The 17007-nt window shown below is 37.3% G+C and overlaps 1 protein-coding gene across 1 annotated transcript in view; it reads left to right on the top strand.

The window, feature by feature from the left end:
* The window catches only part of LOC103084196 (sentrin-specific protease 1-like), a gene marked incomplete at its 3' end in the record, with an annotated part of 34670 nt that overhangs the window by 4900 nt on the left and 12763 nt on the right, over nt 1-17007 (top strand). The window contains exons 3-7 of the mRNA XM_007468641.1: nt 607-737; nt 1782-1863; nt 2717-2758; nt 7188-7347; nt 11369-11540. Of these exons, the coding sequence (XP_007468703.1) occupies nt 607-737; nt 1782-1863; nt 2717-2758; nt 7188-7347; nt 11369-11540 (587 nt within the window). The remainder of the gene's footprint in view (nt 1-606; nt 738-1781; nt 1864-2716; nt 2759-7187; nt 7348-11368; nt 11541-17007) is intronic.

The raw sequence follows: 17007 nt of genomic DNA, 5'->3' as shown, positions 1-17007 counted from the left end.
ATTTGTTTCCCTTTTCTCTCATTGCTGATAGCAGTATAAATCACTGAGTTCTCTTACTCTCACTTGTTCCTATTCTAACTCTTTTATGGTAACAAAGGTCTCAAAAACGGTAATAAAGTACAGTTCTGCCACAGTATACAGTAACTGAGCTGATACCTGTTAAGAGCTATATGAATAAAGTATGCTTTTTGCAGAAAAAATTTTCAAGTGGATTAAATTTTAAAGCACCTTGTTGAGTTGAAACAGAGGAAATAAACCAGGGTTAAGAGTATTTGCTTTGAATGGTGAAAGTTTTTCCCCATTCTTTTTTTTTTTTCCTACAGTTAAAATAAAAAATTTTGGGAAAATTTCATTGTTTTTAAAACTTTGAATTAAGCTCTTTTTATTCTTGTACAAGTTTTGAACTATTTAGTAGATGATCTCGATTCCAAATTAACCAATTTCTGCACATGGGCCTGTTTTTTGACAGTGACATTTTGAGATTTCTTGCCAAGAGTTATGAAGGAGCGGTTTTATTTGACTGTAGAGGTGTTTGGGGGAAATCATTTTTATTAGGTGAAAAGATTGTTTCTAGGAAAGTAGAACTAATCCAGACTCTTTCCCCAGATGATACTGCTGATAGGATGAGGATGGATGCTGGAGAAGTAACTTTAGTGAACCACAACTCCATATTCAAAACGCATCTCCTGTCACAAACAGGTTTTCCAGAGGACCAGCTTTCACTTCCTGACCATCAGGTTAGTAATAATTTTCTTTCCTTAATTAATGAATTATTTTGGCTTAAGTTTTCATCTGATAGAGTTTAAATGCCACACTCAAAAGCACAAGAATATATGTAAACTTTTTACAATCAGTAATGCTAGTATTTGGAATTCTGTTTGATACGTTAAACTTAAATAAGAGCCAGGCTATGTATAAATTCGTGGAGAATGATACCTTTTAGAAACTCTTTATTATTCCTCTGAATATTACAATTACTAATACACAGATCAGCATTCTTTTAAACTGGTGTCTTAAAATTGCTGAGCATTAAATGGGGGGAAACTATGAAAATATACAGTAGCTCTGAAATTTCTCTGTTCTATAAAGCTTAGTTTCTCAAGGGACCAGCAGCAGCAGCATCACCTGAGACCTTATTAGAAAAGCAGAATCTCAGGCTTTACCCCATACCTACTGAATCAGAATCTGCAGTTTAAAAAATCTCCAAGGTTTGAGGACTGTTAATAAAGCAGTCTTTCTCAGTAGGAAGCCATTACTAATTAGGATGAGACCGTTCTTTGCTGTGTGTAGAATGTTTAGCATCCTTGGGCACTAAATACCTGTAGCATCTGCCCCCAGTAATCATTTTGTTAACTGAATATATATCTACACATTTCCAGATTTGTACTGGGGTGCAGCAGCACCTCTGATTAAGAACTGTCCTGTGAAGTTATCAAGAGAATCAAAACCAGGTTGATTTTGTCAGCTGCTTTGATATGTGATACACCTGGCTTTGAGAACAGGCTATATTAAATACGTATTACCTTCTAATGAGCATTCTTTGAATTAAGTTGTATAAGAGATATTTTGCCCATTTTTCCCCTTGAAGCCTTAATCATTTCATCATGTTTTCATTTCTTACTAGTACGTAGCTTAATTTATTTATAATATATATAATTATAATTAATTATATTGCATTCTGAAATATGTCATAATCTTGTTTAATTATATATTTTTCCTAGTGTAAGTTTTTGTTTTGTTGTAAAAAATATGGTTTAAGAAAAAACTTTTGTTTTGTTTAGATTTTACCTTCCAGGCAAGGAAATTTGGACCGCTCGTATACTTGTTCTACAAGAGGTGCAGCTCATCCAAATTATTATTCAGGTATGACACATTACTTGGAGTCAAGGCATTTCTACCTTTCAGACTCCTTCCTAGCAAGTTGTTTGTGTTTACTGTCTCTAAAAGTGAAAACATTGTCAAAAGCAAAATGGTATTTTCTCCACTAAAACATCATTTTAATGAGCTCTCTGTGTATGGTTGCTATAATACTTCACTGATCTAGTCTCAACCAGATATTTTTTAAAGGGAGATTTTTTTTTTTAGAATCCATTCTCCTACTTGTCTATTATGCCCTTGTTAAAAGCAATACAGCTTTGTTTTTGGCTTTTTGTTTTTTTTTTAGATATGTGTATGTGGTATAAAGGTTACTTATACTGATTTGAAGCACAGAGCTAGCCTATTTGTATTCTGCTTGAAATCATAAATCCTGAAAATTTATTTCTACCCAAGCTTGTCCCTCCATTAGGGCAGGAAATGTTAACTACATGTTTCTGTCTAGCACCTGCCACAGCCATGCTTGCATATTCAAGGGCTTGCCTTTTCAACTTGTGATCCATGACAGAAGTCAGCATTCTCTAGGCTTTTCCTAGCCCCTGGCCTGCCTGACTTTTCATCTGCCCCCTTTCTAAGGTTTGGATTTCCAATGATCTGGCTCTGTCTTGGGGAAACTTGAGAGTTTTTTATTGGTTAGTCTCCTGGCAGTATGACCCAGGAAGATTATAGTGGTCTTCCAAAATCTTTTCACTCCTCATGCTTTAATCTCCTCACCTGACCCAAGTATGGGAATATTAGCCATACCATTGAACCTGTTTCAATGGGATTTTTTATAAGGATAAGTTGAGATAATAAATATGAAATGCAAATAATAATTATTGTTGTTATTTGGCTTCCTCAGGATGCTTTGTCAGCAAGATGAGATCTCCTCCCCTAAAAAGACGTTAGTATGATGCTCTTTTAGATTTATATTATATTTAAATATCATTTAGGTGGGTGGTACTTTACCCTGGGCACTGGATTTCCTCTTCTGGGGTGGGAAATGGTGTCCACATAGTATGTGCATAATTGTATAGAAAAATCAGTTAATTTTTTCAGAAAGTTAACTCTGCCATCATTATTGTTGAAAAGGCCTTTCTGATGAGCAGAGAGCCTGAAATATGGCTTGATAGCTTATTAGTATTGATCATAGGGGAAGGACAGTTGAGTGGATAATATTTTCATTTGAACTCAGGCTGTGTTTGCTTGTAATTTTGTATGCTGATTTACCATTGGACAGAATATTTGGTTTTTGTTTAAAGTAATTGCTTAATAGTAAACAATCATATATAGAAAATTATAATCAAGATCTCCTGGCTAACTCAACTCTTACTTAACCCTGTGGTCTTCTCTGTTTTTTTATCTGAGTATATATCTATGTACACATTGTATGATTTGAAATATGTGATTTTTTTTAGCCCAATATATATTTTTAAAATTTTCTATCTGCTTACCTGTTATTCTTCTTATTTACCTTTTTCTGTTGATTTCTCATAATCCATGGAATTTATATGCACATTCACAATCCTTTATGTGCAATTCCAAAATCCAAAAAGCTCTGAAAACCAAAGAATATTTTCATAACTTATTTGACATCAAAACCTGACCTGAGCTCAATTCATTACTTGGCAAAAGCTACACGAACTGACATTTAACTGACATTTAAATGTTTTGTCTTTTATTTAGCTCTGTAAATATGAATATTTACACATTTTACTGTAGATATATCAGTATGTTTGATAACAGGGTGCTGCTTCAGGTTATACTTAGAAGTGCTACGTAGTATATACCAGGTTATCTTTGTAAAATCCCCAAAATTTTTAGTGTAGAAACACAACTGGATCCAGGGGGCTGTGATTTAGGATAATGGGCCTGTGTGTTCATTTCCTTCATTTTGTCTATGGTTTAGGTCCCATTCACCCTCTCCATTTTCAGCTATTATAAATAATATGACTTAAAATAATTTGTTTTAGCTTTTTTCTTTTAAATTTCAGTGGACCCTTGATACTCACAAAGGATATTTCTGAGATCATCTCAGGTCCCTATATTTTTGACTGTGGTGGTATTCAACCAGAGTGCTGGCTTTCTACTCAGTTACATGATTCTTGAGGGTTATATTTTTTCTGTTTGTCCTCAGGCCACAATTTGATCCCTATATCAGAATCTTATGCCAGAGTTTTTATCTCTCACTTGAAATCCATTTTTTTAGGAAAAGAAAAAAATTCATAACAGTTACTTTATACATGGTGATGACTAGAGAATACCAACAGCAAATAATAAAACCATATTGAAATGGGGTTGTTGAGCTATTAGATTCATTCTCTAAAATACAGCCTGAAGCAGAGGATTCAGATTTATGCCTCTGCCAAGTTTAGCCCCTGACCAAGCAAGCTTATGACATGCCACAGACCTTTTAGGTTGCTCACGGACAATCAGAACTTTCAATCTGTGAATGCCAAGGGTCTGTATACTTTTTTCTTATAGTAAAGACTTTAATTCAGATCTTTTTACTGTGTACTTTTTTAACTTTGTTCCTTTGCCACACCCATTCTTGTTCATTACAAGTCCTGCAGAATATTGTCTCTTATCTCCTATTCTTTTCCAATAATTTCCACATTGATTTCTGTGGTCAGTCACCTTGAGACTTACCTCTTGATTGGACTAGATGTGGGTCCCCAGTTTACCTGCCTCAGCCTCATTCTGACTGTACTGGTCTTTGTCTCCTCTCCTACCTTACTATCCTCTCCTCCACTAAGATGAAAACAAACACAGGAAAAACTCAAACTTCAGAACCTAGAGTCTGGAGCTTCCCATTTATACTTTACTGGATCTGCCTCTCTGTATCAAGCTTTTAAAATATTTGCTTCTTAATCTCAAGATTAGACTGTTAAAAACATTTTTTTTTAATTTAGAAAGCAGAGAAAATGCAACATTTTCACTTTAATAACTTAGTGCTGGTCAGACTTGAAGACCTCTTGATTTTATTAAGAGCACAATTGAAAAGAAAATTAAAACATTTTAAACCTTAAAGAAAAGTAGCTTAAGATGAAAAGAAATGATTTTGCTCATGCTTAGAATCATTGTCAATGTCTTATCTTTGGAAAATATGTTAAGTTAGGTTGTCAAATAGGCATTTAGTAGGTAAGATGAATTAAAGCATCCTGTATTCATAATAACTAAATAAATCTGAAAGTTAACAGGAGCAACTGATGGTTACTTTCATACTAAGTGATTGCCTGACACACTTCTTTTTAAATATAAAATTTCATTATGTCCATAAAATTACTGCCTGTCCTTGTAGAAAATTTGTAGAGAAAAGTAGAAAAATCCCCATCATTCTATCATTGGAACACAACCAAAGTTAAAATTTTGGTGTATTTCCCTATAGTTCTATGTGTGTGTATGTACACATAAGTAATCTTATTTGTGACATTTGCAATCTGACTTCTTAATGATGACAGAATACTGGGTTAAACTGTCAACTAAAAAAGAATGAGTGCAGCCTCCTGTTAGTCCCTTTCTAGCTTTGCTTGATCCCATCAGCAGTAGAGCACTATTCAGTGATTTCATTGAGTGGGGATGGAACCACCTTATTCTGGTGAAACAGATTGCCTGATCCTGTGCTTTTCCCTTGAATTTTAAAGCCCAAAACTCTGTCAGGTGCCATTGAGGAGGCTACTCCGGTTTATCCTTGGTCTCAAATTTGCATTTTTTGGTAGACTTATTCCTCAAGTAGACATCTCTAGTTAAATCATTCCCTAATCAAATTTTAACAACAACAAAAAAAGTATGAGAGAGGAAGATTTCCACTGTTATTACTTTGCTTAAAGATAATGATTTTCTGGGCTTCCCTGGTGGCGCAGTGGTTGAGAGTCCGCCTGCCGATGCAGGGGACACGGGTTCGTGCCCCGGTCTGGGAAGATCCCACATGCCGCGGAGCGGCTGGGCCCGTGAGCCATGGCCGCTGAGCCTGCGCGTCCGGAGCCTGTGCTCCGCAACGGGAGAGGCCACAGCAGTGGGAGGCCCACATACTGCAAAAAAAAAAAAAAAAAAGATAATGATTTTCTGGTCATTTAATGAAACTCATTTTCATTAGCCTCAGTTCTCTTATTTTTACAGTAATAGTAATAGATGTCAAGCATAGTTGTTGATTACAAAGGGAAAAGGTTGTAATTCATTTTGAAAGTAAATTAGGTCATCCACTGGTGCATCAACTGGTACTAATACCACCCCTGACTGCTGCTTTTTTTCCACCTTATTTAGCCTAAATTCTGATAATCCTGATCAGCTTAAAAAAAATAATTCCGATACAATACAAAACTGATACTTTTGTCAGCTGCCAAACTTTTTGGATAGAGTATCAAAAGCTACGGTAAATAGTTTAAATAACATAAATACATAACATTGTGCAAAGTTCCACAGTAATATGCTTTGAAAGAGGATCCTCAAAGTGATGTTGGCATTAGACAAAATTCAGGGAGTAGAGAGTTAAATTTTTGTCTTTCTACTGGTGCTCCTCAGTTACATAGCCTAACATCTGAAGTTATTTTGAAGGTGTTATTTTAAATTGTCCCATCCTGCTGATGGAGAGAGGAGGCTATAAAAATTATTCTACTCCTAGCTGAAACTTTGAAAGATTATCACCCCAGTTTGTAAGCCACAAGTCAGAAAATTCAAATAATAATTAATCCTCGCTTAGTCTGATTGCAATAGCAAGCATCCGAGTATTGATATGTCTGATGATTATAACATTAAGTGACTGAAGGTTATCATACCAGAACCAAATGCATAATGACGGGTCATTCCTGCCATAAGCCGGCCAGAATAAGCAGCAATTAGGTTATCTCTGCTCTTAGACAGAGCCCCTGAGTCGTGAACACGGTAATTAAAACAAGAAAGTGACACCAGCTGCTTATTAAGCAATAACTGTTGTTCATTTGAATTACAATTCTCCTTGGCCCTCCACCTGCTTTCTTACTGGTCTGGCCTACCTTCTTTCAGGCCCAGGCCTGGGAGTGCTTGCAAGATATAGTTGGGGTAAAATGTTGACTTTTGGTGGACACCACGGAGTCACATTGATGCAGATAAGGCACATGGCTGTGGCAGGATTCAGCTCCTTCATCAATTTTCAGGTTAGTATGGCTGAATCAATTATAGTTTGTAGAAGTTCCCTTACTGCAGACTTTACTGGCAGTTGAGACCGGGATCTTTCTTCCATTAGAGACATGGTGATATGCCACATTACTTTGGAATACAATGTTGGACATGGTTGCAGTCATATGGAGAACCAGTATAGGTATTTGTTTAATTTATTCAAACTTTTATTCTTCTAGACAACCCTTCCTCAGACAGTTTTCTTGGCTCAGGAGACCTAAGAACCTTTGGCCAGAGTGCAAATGGCCAGTGGAGAAATTCCACTCCAGCATCAGGTTCAACTTTACAAAAATCAAGAAACAGCCGAAGTCTTTACCTCGAAACCCGAAAGACCTCAAGGTAAGTATTCTGGCTGCTCAGTTCACAAGCTCTTCCTCCAATAAAAGGGAAAATGGCTATAAGATAGTTGTTACATTGGCATTTTTAAAAAGTAACGAACACCACTTTTGAACTTTAAACCATAGAGATACGGACAAATTCATTTTGAACTTTCAACTTTTAATTTATCTTGTGCTGGATTTTGGTGGCAGCCAAATCTTATAATTAGAGGGAGAGAGTTTTGAGGGAAATCTTGGTGGATATGAGTGTATTGGGACCCTTCAGAATCAATATGGCTCTTTTGAACCTTAAACTGAAAATTGATCAATTTCTGTAACTTCGGTAGCAAAGAAACGAGCACATTTTGTAGGCTCTCATGTGAGCGGAGACCTGACTTAAACCAAAGCAACCTTACACCTTAGTCAACTACTTCTAGTGTAAAATTAGACTCAGAAAGAACTTGATCATATTTAGCCTAACTTATAAGCCTTGCTTATTCCCTCACCAAACTTCTACTGATTATTAAAGGCAGATGAAGTTTGGCTTAGAAACTTTTCCCTCAAGTACTTTATTATATTAGTAAATATTTCTTTTTTAATATGATATTTATGACTTCTTAAATATTACTCTGGTGATGGTTTTAGGCATGTGGGATCATTCAATTTCCTGCTTAGTCAAAGCTAAGCTTTCTGGTGCTGATTGAAACCAACAAGATGGTTTTTATTTTATTTTATGATTATCAGCACATGGACTCTGGAAACATGTGTGAGTACTCCCAGGGATTGTCTTCTCCACTTCTTAATATTTTTTCAAATTACATAAGAATTCATTAACACAGTCACATTGTAAAAGTTAAAACATTGCCAATAAAGCCAAAGATCCCTTGACCGCTACTCACAGTCTTACTCCCTTCCCCTTCATGTGTTTCCTTCCAAGTCTTTTCTTATGCTTGTTTCTCTTTCACTTTCTCTTGCTTAGATATAGAATGATATATATGCTGTGTAATACTATAAAATGTATAATATGTTATCTTCATTAAAGATATTCTGTATGCATCATTTGGCAAGTTGCTTTTTTTCCTCAATAATGCCATGCTGTTATTTTTTTAAATAATGTTATTACAGAAACAGTGCGCATGCTTTGTACAAAATCAGAAAATACAGATAAGCACAAATAAACAATAAAAACATCATATTCCCACCAGTCAGAGGTCACCTTTGTAATGTCTTAGTACATGTCCTTCCAGATATTTTTCTGTTTGCACACATTTTTTTCCAAAAATGAGTTCATATTGTGCATACTCTTTTGTAGTCTTTTTCAGTCAGTCATCTTCTCTTTTTCATTCAGTAAATTTTATCTTATACACTGAATAAGTTATATTTAAGTTTTCCTAGTTGACCCCAAAGTATCCTTTACAGCTAGTTTGTCCAAAGCAGTATGCAGTTTAAAATCGCATCTGGTATTTATCACCCTTAAGTCTCTTACAATCTTGAACAGCACCCCCTTTTTTTATGACATGACTTTTTTCTGCATAATGTTCCACCTTTTGGATTTGACAAGTTGCTTTCCCATATTATCATGATTTTGTCCTCTATCCTCTGTATATTTTATAAACTAGATTTTTGACTTTAATAAAAGCTGATGCTGTGTTACATCATATTAGAAAACCTGCAGTCCTATCATTAGTGATGCTGGATTGACCTCTAGATTAGAGTGATAGCGCTCTGGTCCTTAATTGTACAGTGAGGTTTTCTTCCCCCTTGTGACTAGAATGTAATCTAAATGATATTACTTTGGCATTTTATGAACGACCAGTTTCAAATCAGCCTAGGAGTTATTAATATCAGTTGATAATCCTTAGCTGATAGTAATTTTTTAATTGAGGTATAATTGACATATAACATTATATTAGTTTCGGGTATGCAGCATAATGGTGCAATATTTGTATACTGATCACCACAATAAGGTTAGTTAACATCCATCACCATACATGGTTACAAAAATTTTTTTTCTTGTGATGAGAACTTTTAAGATCTACTTTCTCAGTAACTTTCAAATATGAAATACAGTATTATTAACTGTAGTCACCATGCTGTACATTACATCCCCATGACTTACTTGTTTTATCACTGGAAGTTTGTACCTTTTGACTTCCTTTGACCTGATAATAATTTTAGTAGTTAATTAAGTAGTATTTTTCTAATTTTGTCATTTCTTTTACACTAACTAATTGGCACTCTGCTATAAGGGAGAGCTTTTTTTTTGTTTTTTTGTTTGTTTTTTTTTGCTGTACACGGGCCTCTCGCCGCTGTGGCCTCTCCCGTTGCGGAGCACAGGCTCCGGACGCGCAGGCCCAGCGGCCATGGCCCACGGGCCCAGCCGCTCCGCGGCATGCGGGATCCTCCCGGACCGGGGCACCAACCCGAGTCCCCTGCAACGGCAGGCGGACTCTCAACCACTGCGCCACCAGGGAAGCCCGGGAGAGCTTTTTACCTCATTAGTTAGGGCTGTTTGGTCACCCTGAAATAGTTTTCCTACTGGGAAGGCAGGGTATGTGATTAGATCTTTCTTCTGCATTACCAATGTTCAAAGTAAGGTTTTTTTTTTTATCGCCCCTTGATGTGGTTCAAATGAAGTTTTCTGTTCTTTTTTCAGTGTCATGGATTCAGTGTGTTTTAATCCACTTCTACAATCATTATTCTTTGAATGCTTACATTCTCACAACTTTGGCTAGTGGAAGTTCCTTCAGGCTTATGTCTGTGTCTGACTCAACCTCGTTAGTTGTTGGTAGCACCCTTGCTTTCTGGCATCGCAAATGCCCTCATACTGTTTCTTTAGGAAGAAGAATCTTTTGCATTAAACACACACACACACTCTAGGAAAAATAAATACAAAAGTCATTGTGGGGAATTCATTGTATCTTTACCAAGCAAATTATATTGCCCTTGTCATTTTTTCCTAGCCACGTCTACCCATCCTAAGAAAAGAACCATGTTTCTGAAATTCCAAGTTCTTGCTCCTTTCCCCACTCTAACACACATAGGAAACAGAGTTTGCAGAGTCAGAGGGAGTAGATGTACTTTTTAATTTTCTTTAGACCTAGTCTGATTTCATTTGTATCAGACCACATGTACTGATTTAAAGAGTTCATTTCAATAAGTTCAACTTAGTCAACTATGTACTTTACTCTTCATCCTCAGCAGAAAGAAAGAAAATTAATTATATTGAGCACAAGTACCTGTGCTGGGTAATGATACTTGAAAAAGAGCACATAGAAAAAAACTTTAAATTATTAACCTAACCTTAGAGATAAAATTGGATTTTGAGTCCACAAAAATATTTTTCTTGCCAATTTTTCCCATTATTTGAGGCACATATGGTATAAAGAAACAAAGCAAAATTCTCCTTCAGAAGAGAGAAACAAAGCAAAATTCTCCTTCAGAAAAGAGAGAGAGTGAGGGCAGGAGCAGTCACAGCGATGCAGCCTCATAAAAAGCCTTCTAGTTTTTTTTAATGGAGGATGGGAGCCCTCTGTTGGTCTTTTAGGAAACTTAAATTCAATTGAAAAACAGTTGAGAAGCTTCAGCTTTATCCACCTTTGCATATTTAATCTTAAAGTAATTCCCTCCAAAAGGCTGGGAGAGGGGACTGCAGGGAGTAAATAGAAAGTGTATGCATATTAGCACACCTAGAACCCAGGTGCATACCTAGAACCCAGGTTTTCTGAAGAAGTCTAATCTGATAGGCTTTTTGTCATACCACACAGGTCTATGGTTCCTGACCAAAGGAACTTATAGATGGCGAAGCTAAGAAATACAACTTTAGGTGTTTGATAATTACATAGTTTGGCAGTTTAAGACCTCCTAAGTGGCAGAACCTAATGCAGCAACTCATGTATCATTTCTTGTGTATTTCCCTCACAGGGTACATCTGTCATTCTGCTAATTTTTTGTTTTTGTTATTTCTTGAAAGTGAAAATAATCACCTGGTTAGACTTTTACTTACTGTTCTTGTCTTTTACAAACTTTTTTTTTTTTTTTAGTGGATTATCAAACACTTTTACAGGAAAGTCAAACCATCACTGTCATGTGTCTGCATATGAAAAATCTTTTCCTATTAAGCCTGTTCCAAGTCCATCTTGGAGTGGTTCATGTCGTCGAAATCTTTTGAGCCCCAAGAAAACTCAGAGGCGACACATTAGTACAGCAGAAGAGGTAAGGAAAACCTGCAACAAAAGCTACTAAAAGTTAGACTCTCCCTACATTCAGCCATGTGTTCCCTCTGACTTAGATGTTTATTAACCATTCCATTAATCCTTTCTGTGTTTTTTTCTTTCTTAATTGCTCTTTTTGAGTGCCAGCATCTCTTCTAAAGAAAGTAAGGAGATATTTTAGCAGGACTTCAGTATTTTTCTTACCATCTTCTATTTCTGTTGGACAGCACACTTAATCTTCAGTATTGTCTGAGTGGCTTCTCATACATCAGACTATCTCTGTTCTCTTTTGGACCCTTATTAAAGCTCTAGTTTCATGTGGCAAAGCTGTTAACCTTGCTGGATTTGATACCTGCCCTTCTTACTAGGATAATTTTTCCTCAATATAAAAGAAAAATCAAGAAGCCAGCTAAATAATTTACATCCTTTCATTTGAGTAAGATCTTTGAGATCATAAACTTTCTCCACAAGAAAGATGTTGTGTTGATACTATGTTATATTCATTCAGTAAACTTAGGAAAAAATCAATTCCTTATATGTAACGTAATTTATACAATAAGGAGATGTGCTTATACCTGTTCAATTAAATATTTATTGTGCATCTAGTCAGCTTTGGACTGGTTGCTGTGGAGATACAAATGAATAATAATGACCTCATACTTATATAGCATTAGAGTTTCCAGTGTGCTTTCCACATGTATTATTGTTTTGAATTCTTTTAACCTTGTGAAATAGGTAGAGATGAGGTAATAACCACATTTTACAAAGTTGAAAAGTAAAGGTCAGAGGTCACACAACTAATAAATGGCCAGCCTGCAGCCCAGTTCTTCTACAGGAGTCTAGAAGGTATGCTTTCTGTTCTACAGCATGGTTATGTGGTTCCTGTCCATTGGCGCTTACAGACCGTGGAGTCAAGAATATAGCATTATGTGCTAAATAATTAGGTAATTTGGCAGTGAAGATCTCTTAGGTGGCAAAACTTGATTATTTGTTACATAGATAGTTTAAAATGCTGTATATTTTTTGGTTTTAAATTTGTATTGAATCTAAAATATTCAAGCAGAGGATGACAGAGCTAGTAAATCATAATTATCAGGGGGAAGGATAGACAAGAAACTGGCACCAGTTGCATTTGGTGATAAGAGCTGAGCAACAGTTATGAAAGGGCGATTTATTTTACACTGTACCTTTTGAAACATTGAATTTAGTACGATCTGCGTATCAGTTATTACCTACATAAATAATTCTTTTTTAGTTACTGGAGCTGTGGGGGTTGTGCTTGTGCTAGAGTGCAGGCATCCAGCAGGGTACCGAGAGACTTGTGGGGACCGAGACGGTAACAGCATGGCAGCCGGTACAGGCCTCCCAAACCTGTCCCTGCCCCGTGTGGCTGCTTCTCGCATCACCAGTGCCCTTTAGAATGTGTTCATTGTAAGCCCCCCATTCACCCACTAGCCAACCAGCCCTTGGGACCACTCAGCCCCTCCTCCTTTCACCTCCACTTCCAGCCTGAAGGCTTGGGCTGACCCAATACTTTCATCCTTCCAATCCACCTTCCAGGCCACAGGCTGGGTCAAGGGAGGACATGAAGCTGGTTCCTCTTTCCTTCTGCAGTGTCAAAAAGATGCCAAGGATTGAACCTATCCTATGGAACAAGAGATGCAGGGAATTTTGCCTCAGTTGTTTTTAGGTCTATAATCTGCTGTGAAAAGCAAGTCACCTGTAGTGTAGAAATAAGGAGTAACCTTATGCACGAGACGAAATATTGGACCAAACTTTATTAAATGAAACTCTCAACAGATGATTTAGATATTTAGTCTTGTATATTACAGATAATCCAGATTAAAATGTTACTTTTTCCCCCTGGACTAAAATATTGATGGGAGCTTATAAGCTGGAGGAAAAGTTATTTTCCATGGAAATATTGGCATCTCCAAGAGACATCTGTTGCTTATGTTAAAGAAGGAGAATTGTGTATGAATCTTACTTCTGGAGTTGTCTAACACATTCAGGAATATGAAGCTATCTGCGGAATTAACATGTCACCACTGTGCTGTTCAGTCTTAACGGGTTTGAAGATAATACATGAAGAAGAAGAATTTGGAAATATGCAGGTGGTGGCTGTACCACCACTTGGCTGATGGCTGGTTCAAGGGCGACATTAAAGAACGATACTATCCAATAGGGCAGGGGTCCCCAACACCCCGGCCACAGGCCGGTACCGGTCCCTGGCCTGTTGGGAACTGGGCTGCACAGCAGGAGGTGAGTGGCCGGCTGGCGGTGAGCGAGTGAAGCTTCATCTGTATTTACAGCCACTCCCTATCGCTCACATTACCTCCTGAGCTCCGCCTCCTGTCAGATCAGCGATGGCATTAGATTCTCAGAGGAGCTCGAACCCTACCGTAAACTGCGCATGTGAGGGATCTAGTCTGCGTGCTCGTGATGAGAATCTATTGCCTGATGATCTGAGGTGGAGCTGAGGCAGTGATGCTAGCACTGGGGAGCGGCTGCAAATACAGATTATCATTAGCAGAGAGGTTTGACTGCACAGAGACCATAATAAATCAATTGCTTGCAGACTCACAAAACCCTATCAGTGGCAAGTGAAAACAAGCTCAGGGCTCCCAGTGATTCTGTATTATGGTGACTTGTATAATTATTTCATTATATATTGCAGTGTAATAATAATAGAAAAAAAGTGCACAATAAATGTAATGCACTTGAATCATCCCGAAACCATCCCCCCCTCCCCCCCCCCCGTTCCAAGGAAAAATTGGCTTCCACGAAACCGGTCCCTGTTGCCAAAAAGGTTGCGGACCACTGCAGTAGGGTTACCACCAGCCACGTGCGCTATTTAAGTTAATTCAAATTAAATAAAAGTGTAGTTTCTCAGTCACACTAGCCACATTTCAAGTACTCATTAGCCATATATGGCTAGTGGCTACCATATTGGACAGTACAAACAGAGATCATTTCCATTATCACAGAAGGTTCTCTAGCACTGTTACAGACGATGAGAGTTTCTGTTTAGGAAAGAAAAAAATATTAGGGACAATAGAAACGTTAAATAGTAAAAACACAAGTAGTTTCTTTTCAATTATATGTTGCTTCCAGACATGCTTCTCTGCTACATATTGAGCAGCATTTTAAGATGTTAGACTGCCTTATAGATGTCACTGATGGTTTTCTTCTTTTTTTTGTAAGAAAAACATACTTTACTAATTGTCCTTATACTTACTAAACTTTCTTTGGTCCTCTGTTAGGTTTGAAACATAACGTTAGCCAACTTCCTTTAACATTTTATCCAATTATAGCTTCCTTTCCTCTCAATTTCCTAATTTGCTTTCTCAATAGAAAATAGTTTAATAAGTTATATACATAGAAAGAATTTATTTTTTACTTTATAGTACCAGATGCTCCAAAAAAGGATTATGTTTGAAGTTTCAGGTGACTTACCTCCTTGCATCTTGCATTTGCTTTTGGTAAAGCCAAATGTTATGTGTTCTTTTTTTATATAATTTCAGTTTTTCCTTTTTTAAAAAAATTCTTTTCTTTTCTTTTTTAACCCCACATTTGTTTATTTATTTATTTATTTGGCAGTCTTGGGTCTTCGTTTCTCTATGCAAGGGCTTTCTCTAGTTGTGGCAAGCGGGGGCCACTCTTCATCGCGGTGCGCGGGCCTCTCACTATCGCGGCCTCTCTTGTTGCGGAGCATAGGCTCCAGACGCGCAGGCTTAGTAGTTGTGGCTCACGGGCCTAGTTGCTCCGCGGCATGTGGGATCTTCCCAGACCAGGGCTCAAACCCGTGTCCCCTGCATTAGCAGCCAGATTCTCAACCACTGCGCCACCAGGGAAGCCCTGTTATGTGTTATTTTGAGAGTTGCTTAGACTGTTCTTTCTTTGTCCGAAATGGTTCTAAATAAAATGTAATATACCCAGTATTTTATTGTTTAATGAAGCCCCAAAAAGAAAAGTGCCTTGCATCATTTAAAAAAAAACATAAATTCTTGTAACTTCCAGATAAACATGTAGAACAGTGAAAACTTCTTAACCTTTTTTCTGTAATTTCTTTTTTTTTTTTTTGCGGTGCGCAGGCCTCTCACTGTTGCGGCCTCTCCCGCTGTGGAGCACAGGCTCCGGACACGCAGGCTCAGTGGCCATGGCTCACAGGCCCAGCCACTCCACAGCATGTGGGATCTTCACGGACTGGGGCACGAACCCGTGTCCCCTGCATCGGCAGGTGGACTCTCAACCACTGTGCCACCAGGGAAGCCCTGTAATTTCTTTTCTAAACCATAAATCAGTTTAAACTGAAAGTATGGGATTTGAAGGAGTTCAGATAATTATTTGGAATATGGATTTATTTCTGTTCATTTTATGTTGTCTAATGACAGGTTGTTCAGGCTCAGACAGAAGCTTTTCTTTGAGGATATATTTATTGGGGAAAAAGATTTGTAGGGGACTTTTGTGTGTGTTAAATTATTTTTAATAATCAACTCTTTGCGTTCAGTTAATCTAGATTTCTTGTAATTTGCATTAGCTGAGTTGCTTAATGGCTTCTTGGTTTATTCATGTTTTATTTATAAGTATAAAAAAATTTTTTTTTTTTTTTTTTTGGCTGCGTTGGGTCTTTGTTGCTGCACGCAGGCTACTCTTCGTAGCAGTGTGTGGGCTTCTCATTGGGGTGGCTTCTCTTGTTGCGGAGCACGGGCTCTAGGCTCACGGGCTTTAGTAGTTGCAGCTGCGGGCTCAGTAGTTGCAACATGTGTGCTTAGTTGCTCAGCGGCATGTGGGATCTTCCTGGACCAGAGATCAAATCCGCGTCCCCTGCATTGGCAGGCAGATTCTTAACCACTGCGCCACCAGGGAAGTCCTAAGTATAAAAATTTATTTCAAGAAAACATTTCGCTATGTGATATCAGGAAGAAGGGAAATGTTTCTAACTTTTTATGGTTTAAGTCTTTTTTAAAAACTTTTTATTGGATTATAGTTGATTTACAATGTTGTGTTAGTTTCAGGTTTACAGCAAAGTGATTCAGTTATACATATACATATATTTATTCTTTTTCAGATTCTTTTCTCATATAGGTTATCACAGAATATTCAGTAGATTTCCCTGTGCTATAGAGTAGGTCCTTGTTGGTTGTCTATCTTATATGTAGTAGTATATGTACGTTAATCCCAAGCTCCTGATTTATTCTTCCCCCCACCTCATGTGTCCCCTTTCGGTTGAAGTGTTTAGGGTACCACAAATAAAGGTCCTTTCTATCTCATTATTCTTGGTGTTCTCTAGAGGTTTTTAAGTGATGGGCATATTTTTTATTTTCCCTTGGTATGCAGAGTAACCTCCTACACCAGTTTATCTGCTTTACTTTCCTCCCTATGTTATGATAATAGTCAGAGCTTTTTAAGATGTAGTTTGTTGGGACAGTGAAAATGAACTAAAATGATTGAGTTAATATCCATGA

The sequence above is a fragment of the Lipotes vexillifer genome, unplaced genomic scaffold (assembly GCF_000442215.2).
Source record: "Lipotes vexillifer unplaced genomic scaffold, Lipotes_vexillifer_v1.1 scaffold1071, whole genome shotgun sequence".
Classification (NCBI taxonomy): domain Eukaryota; kingdom Metazoa; phylum Chordata; class Mammalia; order Artiodactyla; family Lipotidae; genus Lipotes; species Lipotes vexillifer.
Note: the sequence above shows the minus strand (reverse complement) of the source record. Positions and strands in the feature narration are given on the sequence as shown.